This window comes from Danio aesculapii, chromosome 11 (assembly GCF_903798145.1).
Source record: "Danio aesculapii chromosome 11, fDanAes4.1, whole genome shotgun sequence".
NCBI lineage: Eukaryota > Metazoa > Chordata > Actinopteri > Cypriniformes > Danionidae > Danio > Danio aesculapii.
This window is the reverse complement of record NC_079445.1, coordinates 30,889,376-30,897,922: the sequence shown is the minus strand read 5'-3', so window position 1 is coordinate 30,897,922 and position 8,547 is coordinate 30,889,376. Positions and strand designations below refer to the sequence as shown.

The 8,547-nt window shown below is 31.8% G+C and overlaps 1 protein-coding gene across 7 annotated transcripts in view; it reads left to right on the top strand.

Annotated features, from left to right (window-relative positions):
• The window catches only part of map4k3a (mitogen-activated protein kinase kinase kinase kinase 3a), a 145,410-nt gene that overhangs the window by 123,163 nt on the left and 13,700 nt on the right, over nucleotides 1-8,547 (top strand). For all 7 annotated transcript variants that reach the window (XM_056467838.1, XM_056467837.1, XM_056467834.1 and 4 more), the window contains 5 exons: nucleotides 133-230; nucleotides 1,201-1,242; nucleotides 2,176-2,260; nucleotides 2,379-2,458; nucleotides 6,070-6,130. In XM_056467838.1, coding sequence (XP_056323813.1) covers nucleotides 133-230; nucleotides 1,201-1,242; nucleotides 2,176-2,260; nucleotides 2,379-2,458; nucleotides 6,070-6,130 — 366 coding nt within the window. The remainder of the gene's footprint in view (nucleotides 1-132; nucleotides 231-1,200; nucleotides 1,243-2,175; nucleotides 2,261-2,378; nucleotides 2,459-6,069; nucleotides 6,131-8,547) is intronic.

Below are 8,547 nucleotides of genomic sequence, written 5' to 3'. Positions count from 1 at the left end.
CATAAAGCGCACTTCCATAGGTGTGTGTGTGTGTGTGTACAGTATGTGTCCTGTATACTTGTTTAAAAAAAATTTAAGGTTTCTCAACAAAACCTTGCACTGAACTGTGCATATATGTTTTCGTATTTGCAGGCAATGGAACAAGCCCTTCTGAACACTCTCCGTCAACAGAGAAACAGTCCACGATGCCCCCTGCTGTTCCTGTACCAAAGGACAAGAAAGATTTTCCTGTATTGCTTCATTTTAGTCAATGTGTGATTGTGTGTGTGTGTGTGTGTGTGTGTGTGTGTGTGTGTGTGTGTGTGTGTGTGTGTGTGTGTGTGTGTGTGTGTGTGTGTGTGTGTGTGTGTGCGCATGTGTTTATTTAATGATCAGTTTTTGAAAAATATGTGAATTTTCATTATTTTACTCAAATATTTTAATTTATTAGTTATTTAATTTTACAGTTATATTTATTATTGTTTATTTTATTGATTATAAGAAATATAAAGTAAATTCTAAATATGTATAACATATTATTATTGCTGTTAAGTAAGTAGTAGTAACAATTTTAGTGAATAAAAAGTGAAATATTATAATAGATACATTTAATTATTTGCATATTTGCACACCTTTTTATAGAATTATCTTATTATTTTCCTTTTTTCATTATTTATTATTTATTTACTTATTATTGTGTATTATAATGATAACAAGGTATATAAAGTAAATAATAAATGTGTTTTACATATTTTTATTGCTGTTGAAATTGCACATAATTCTATGCAATAATAATAGTAAAACAGTACAAATTAAATTTTATTGAATAAAAAGTTAAATATAATACACTTAATTATATGCATATTTGTGCATCCTTTAATATAATAATTTTAAGTGATTTTAAAATATTTTATAATTTTAGTACTAATTTAAGTAATAATTTTAAGTCATTTAATTTCACAGTTATTCTGTGTATTACATGCATTACAAAGTAAATATATAAAGTAGATATTAAATATTTAATACATGATATTGCATATAATGCATATAATTTAAATTATATTGATCAGCTAAAACATACTATTCTATGACTATACTATACAATACTATGATATAATATAATATAATACCTAAATATTGTTATAAAAAATAACAATCATCATTTTTTATGTACTTGCAAAAATGAATGAAGAAAATGTCTATTCTCTTATATTCCCACAGAAACCCATCAGCAATGGTCTTCCCCCAACTCCAAAGGTTCATGTAAGTGGACGTCATATTAACACGTTATAATATATAATATAGTGCCACAGCTCTACAGTGCCTATAGAAAATCATCATACCTTGTGAAAATCTATACCTGCTTTCAAAAGACCTTCAGGAGAAAAGTTGTAGAAAGGCACAGGTTAGGAGAAGACTACAAAAACACATCAAAGGCTGGAAAAGTTATTTTGGAATGTGATTTGATTTCAGACAGTATGACAAAGAAAGTCATTATTTTAAAGGAGTATGTTTTTGTATAAACTCTGTAGATCTATGGCACTATATTAACAGCATGTATATTCTATATATATATATATATACTTTAATTATACAGTTGAAATCAGAATTATTAACCCCACTGAATTATTAGCCCCCCCTGTTTATTTTTTTCCCCAATTTCTGTTTAACGGAGAGATTTTTTCAACACATTTCAAAACATACTAGTTTTAATAACTCATTTCTAATAACTGATTTATTTTATCTTTGCCATGATGACAGTACATAATATTTTATAGATATTTTTCAAGACACTTCTATACAGCTTAAAGTGACATTTAAAGGCTTAACTAGGTTAATTAGGTTAACTAGGCAGGTTAGGGTAATTAGGCAAGTTATTGTATAACGATGGTTTGTTCTGTAGACTATCAAAAAAATATATATAGCTTAAAGGGGCTAATAATTTTGACCTTAAAATGGTGTTTAAAAAATTAAAAACTGCGTTTATTCTAGCCAAAATAAAACAAATAAGACTTTCTCCAGAAGACAAAATATTATCAGACATACTGTGAAAATTTCCTTGCTCTGTTAAACATCATTTGGAAAATATAAAAAAATTAAATAAAATTCAAATGGGGGCTAATAATTCTGACTTCAACTGTGTGTGTGTATAAATAACTGCATTTAAAAGATCTATTCTTGTATTTTCGTGTCCAGATGGGAGCATGTTTCTCAAAAGTCTTCAATGGCTGCCCATTAAAAATACACTGCGCTACCTCATGGATCAACCCTGACACACGAGGTGAGCTTGTCACAATTATCTGGCAAAGCTCAAATGTTAATTCGCATCTATTAATACTGCCTACATAAGCATCTGCTCATGCTTAACTATCTCTGATAAGTCTGTTCGTGCATTGCAGACCAGTATCTGATATTTGGAGCGGAGGAAGGCATTTACACATTAAACCTGAATGAGCTGCACGAGACCTCCATGGAGCAGGTATACTATGTTTAGTTTTTCTGTCGAACTATTTACTATTATTCATTTATACACTTTTTAAATTATGGGGTTGGGGAATCTTCATTCAAACCAAATGAAACAAGTCAGTTCACATAATAAAGTTGCACTACAAATAATCCATAACCATAGTAAGAAGTACATTTGGTACATTTGTGCTTGATTTTTATCCGTCATTTAAATAAATGTTATGCTTGGTATTTTAATGCAGCATTAGCATCACAGTGTTTTGTTATACTTTATTTTCCATACAGTACTGTAATATTTAATATACATATGTAATATTGCTGTAGTAAGATTTATTTAGAGTTTCTTCGGTTATTCAAGGTCTGTTGAAAATAATTTGGTCATTTTAAGAAGTTGCCTTTTAATATTCAATGGATGAACTGTGGGAATAAATGCCTGAGCACACTGGGACCAATTTCCCTTGTATTTATCATCGTTGTTTAACGTCACGTGACTAAACAAAATGCACCAATGTGAGCATGGATAGCAACGTGAAAATCATCAGGTGAAAAGGCATTATATGAAATCAACTTTCTGCCAAAAGTATTCTGGTTACAGATTTTAAAATAATAAGCGTAAATCAAACAAGGCTGTGTAAAATAATAACACACACACACACACACACTAACACAAAAATGTCAAATAATAAACACTGATCAAAAACAAGTAAACAAATTTAAAATTATATTGCGCACAACTAAAACATTACATCAAAGTTGCTTTTGAGTGACGTCAACTCCCCTAAGACTGATTGGCTAGGGGAGCATCTGTCAATCTCAGCTAGTGAACCAATGATGATGCTGAAGCTCGCTGTGATTTAAATAAATCTTTTGAAACCCCAAACACAGAATATGGGGAAAAGAGTATGAAGGAGAAAAGACCATAAGCACACCAAAACATGTAAATATGAGCTGAAATCTAGGTATCAGTTTTGTGCAAAATCATTTAAAATGTGTTTACATTTTGAATTGACGCTTATCATTTTTCGATCCATGCTCACACTGTTTCATGTTCTAAATAATTTAGTATTTATTTTTTATATTTTACCCTTTTAAACCTTTTTAAATATTTGGTTTACACTTTATTTTTCAATCTGTGACCTCAACTTTTGGCATAAAATTTAGCCCATCGTGTCACTTGAAAAAAAACACACAATCGCATTATTTATTTATTTTTTGTGCAAACTAGTTGACCAATGAGATTGGCGATTTCGTTTATTGCTAAAATTACAATAAACATGACTTGGTGGCGCTCAAGCATAAAATGGTCTAGACGGGCACACTTTTCTTACAGTGAAGATGTAAATGAATATGGAGTTGCTTGTTTCATTGGTGTCTGAACACAAAGAACTGCTTGAATGTGTTTAGTGTCATCCCAAATGTTTTTTTTTTTCGTCTACTAAACGCAAATACAAACCATTTACAGATGACGATTAACAATTGGGAAATTAGTGAAACAAACGACCAAACTATCACCGGCATAATCACTCACATAGGAGAATTTTGCTTTCACGATCCAAAATAAATAAAGTAATCCAAACACAGCCCCAAATAGCGCCGCCCCTTCTACATGAGCAAAGCAGCGAGTGTTAGGTGTGTGAAGTGTTCAACATTACACACTTCTTTTTTTATTTGTTAAATAAATGCATCATCCGTTATTTTTCATATTGTGACGCAGTTCCTAGAGAAATGGAATATTGAATGAGAAAACAGTGGGCGAGGCTTGTTTTTTCTCCTGCTAACTGATTGAATGTAGTAAAGTAGGCATTTCATTCAGAAGGATTAGGAAATGGGTTTTAGAATAGTTATTAGGTGCGTTGACATGAAGCACAGCTGCAGCTGGCAAGATTAACAAGATTAGCCAAGTGCAGGTGAGGGCAGAGAGAACAGGGCCGTCAGCTCGGACACATCAGGGCTCGTAGTTTGCTGCATGATGACAGATCACATAGCGTGATCATTTATTTATTTATTGCAACAACAAAATAAGTGTTACAGTTATTAATGACATTAAATAGGCTATAACAAAGTAAATAACAGAAAAATAAAGGTAAAATGAGAGGGCAGATGAAAAGGAACTAAATATTAATGATTAAACTAAGCAATAAGCAAAAATTTAAGCCACTCTTTATGCTACTAAATGTTGAATAGCATGTTAATACTGGAACAGTTCTTGTTTGAAAATGCTACAAAGGGTTTTACATTTATTTACACTTATGGATATAAAATTTTCCAATAAATAACATGAGGTTCATACAAAAACTTGCATTATATAACATCAACTATAAGTAATATAAATAATTACAATTATTTTGGATAATGAAAGCATTCACATTATTCCAAAAAGATTGAACAAAAAGCCTTTCCCAAAAATAAGTGAGCTACACTTTTAGTAGAAATTTCACAGAAAGAGCAATATATATTCATGTATATACGGCGAGAGAGGAAACATTTATTTTATAAATATATATATACAAATTATTTTTGAAATATTTTAGAATCATTTTCTAAAATAATTATTTGTGGCATGATCAACGATGACTTATATTACAAGTCTGTAAGACTTATTTGAGTTGATATTTGGTTATTTACTAAATAAATCTAATGCAAATTGTTTATGGAGCTGAATACATTAAATGGTCTGTATGAAAATGTCGAAAATAAACCTATGCAAACAATCTAGCCTTTATAAACAAATTATTTAACAAAAAAAGATAATTGCTGCAGTAAAATATTTGTAGCCTTTTAATAAACATGTGTTTACAAAATATAGATGGCATAAAAAGTAAATAGTTTGTTTGGAAATGTGTTGTTCAATAATAAACTCGAAACGCATGGTTGTTGTCAGCCAATCGTGTAATATCGGTGTCGTCATCGCAGCTCCTGCAGTCGCTCTTCAGATGCTGCTCCGGCTGAATCAATCGTCTGATCTCAGATCGCTGTCGCAGTACTTTGATTCCACATGTGACAGTCATGTGGTGTCGGCACAGCGTCAAGACGGACAAAGTTTCTTACCGGCATGCACTGCTTTAAGACAGATTGCGATCGGTCTGCACAGCGCTGCATGAAGTCGAACGCACCTATTACAACCTAACAGACACCTCCTCCTGCCCACCATCTCTGTTTCTTGTCAAAACTGACAGTTGGAGGGGCGTGGTTAAGTATGTTAGGCCACGCCCAATACCTCAGACAGACATAATCTGAGATTTCAAGGGCTAATAATTAAATTTTTCCTAATGACATGCACAGATTAATTGTTCACCACAAAACTAACAAAATCATATGGTTAGTTTTGATTTCATTTGAAATTTAAGCATCATCTAATGTGAGGGAGTGATTTTCAAGTTGAAAATTTAAAAATATCTCGATAAACTCTTGACAAAAAACATCCTGGTGTGCACAAGTTTAAAGCATTTCAATAACGCTTTACAGTTTATCAGACGTTACTCCCACAGTTCACATAAAGCATCGTGAGGTGTAGGAAAAACGGTGAATAAAACTTTAAAATTGTGTGTTGTGTTGTTGCAAGTGTATCTCGAGTGTGGTGGGCTTTTTTGTCTTGTACTGAAGCTATTTTTGTGTTATTCTCAGCTTGTCCCCAGGAGATGTACTTGGCTGTATGTCCTAAGCAACAGCCTGCTATCAATATCTGGTAAGCTGTCTTTAGTGTTTAGAATTGCACATTAGTCAGAGCACGATTGCCACAATTTTACTATTATATTTGGATGTTGCTCCATGGCGCCTCCCAGTGTATACAACTATAACTGCAAGCTTTAGTTTGCAGACTCCATATTTATTATCATGGATTCCGTTCATTTACAGCTACCAAAGGTTTAGTATTTTTCAAATAAATACAGTTGAAGTCAGAATTATTATCCCTCCTGAATTATTAACCTATAAATGTATATATTTTTCCCAATTTCTGTTTAGCAGAGAAAAGATTTTTTTCAACACATTTCTCAACATCATAGTTTTAAAAACTCGTGTCTAGTAACTGATTTATTTTATCTTTGCCATGATGACAGTAATTAATAGGTTGCTTTTAATCATGTGGTTCTGATTACGTGCGAAATTCAGATGGAGGGCAGGAAGTAAAAAACTGAATGGGAGACATAGAGGGAAGTCTGTATTTTTGCGATTTATATCATATTTCAAAGGAGATATAAGTAGAAAATGACCACATAAGTCAGGCATGATCCTTATATCATGAAGAGGGCCGAGTTTTCAACTGATCTCAAATATATTTGCCTGTCATCGATGCGGTACATACTGTTTAATTATGTTGCATAAAGAAATGCTGTAGTAAATATTATAGTGTTTGGAAGCATACCAAATATAGATAATTACTTAATTACCATATAGATAATTACTTGACTTAAACTGTTGTAGTAATTATATTGTTGCTGTGGTACAGGACAACCATAGTAATAAACAGATTATTCAATAGGCTTCAGTTTATTACTCTATAATTGTACACCATCACAATGCACCAGTTTATACTAACGTTACAGTATTTATTACAGTTTATCAGTTTTCTATGCTAAAGTATTCTGTAGCATTCATTAACAAAAAGTAGTACACATTATACTCTTGGCTATGTGGTTTAAAAACATGTTTATTATAAATTACTCTAGTGTTTCCCCCATGCGGATATCTTCCAGACATCACGAAATAACAGATGAAAGCATACAAAAGCATAGACGGATAGGCTACATTATTAATTTATTTTTGTAAGGGGGAAAAATGCTCCACAATGATAACTGTGTAGTTTTGTCGCAAGAGTTGCTTTTCTTTTTTGTTCTGTCAATGAACTTACCATCTACAAACATTTACTGCTGCTGCACATCTTCATGTTAACATTACTGTTGTTTATTCTGCCGAAACACCAGTAAAGACTTTGATTATTGCAAAACAAGACAGAGATTTCAATGCAGCAGTTACATGGTAGGGTACATTATTTATATTCTCCTGGATTTTGTATAAGTGTGGTGGTGTTTGTATCTGATTTTTATATAACACATTAACATATAATACACATAGCTAGGCCTGTATATAATCTTTATTGGTGATGTCAAGCGAATTATCACGTTCAAAAAAGTTTGTACACAAGAATATATTGAATGAATGTTTATTACATGTTGCCTTTTCTTCTGTTTTTCAGCCAGTTTCTTGAACTTTCCCCCATTATTGAGCTAAAGCTTTTGGAAGTCTATAAAAGCTGTTCAGCATTTCTTATTTTGGCCGATTTAAACACTTATAAACAACATAAAAAAAGAAACATTTTGATGTTCTGATAGCGATTCCTATGTAGAAGAACCACTTCCTGCCCTCCATCTGAATTTCGAGCGACATCAATGACGTCATGTGAAAACAACCTATAGAGCTGCACAGTATATCACGCTCAGCATCAATTCAGATTTACAAGATATGCAATGTTGAGTTGGGAATATAGCTGATTAGAAACCACAGGTCAAAACACATTCGATTTGTGGAGTCACTGCAGAATTTAACCATGATAGAGTGAAAGTTAATCATCTACATATGTTTTAAGACCTGATTATGTGAGCATTTGAAGAGAGTTTAAGCATTTTAATAGTGCATAAAGACTATGCAATGTTAATTTACATTAGATTATTCAACTTCAACATGTTAGACTATCTCTCGGAAAACCATAAAGCACTGTTTAATTCGCTTAAATATTTGCTCAAATTTGTTTATTTATGACTGTAGTTTGTTTATTATTTGTATATAATAAATGACATCAAAATATATTTTATTTCACTTCCCTAACAAATCATCCTAATCAATCTAAATTAATGAAATCCTTTCTAATTAGAGCTATTTAGGTCCTCTGGTGAAGTATTTATATCACTATATATATTGGAGAGAAAAAAAATAACGCAATGTCAAATTTTTCTACTATCGTGCAGCCCTAGTACAGAATATTTGACTAGATATTTTTCAAGATACTAGTATTTAGCTTAAAGTGACATTTAAAGGCTTAACTAGGTTAATTAGGCAAATTAGGGTAATTAGGATAGTCATTGTGTAACGATGGTTTGTTCTGTA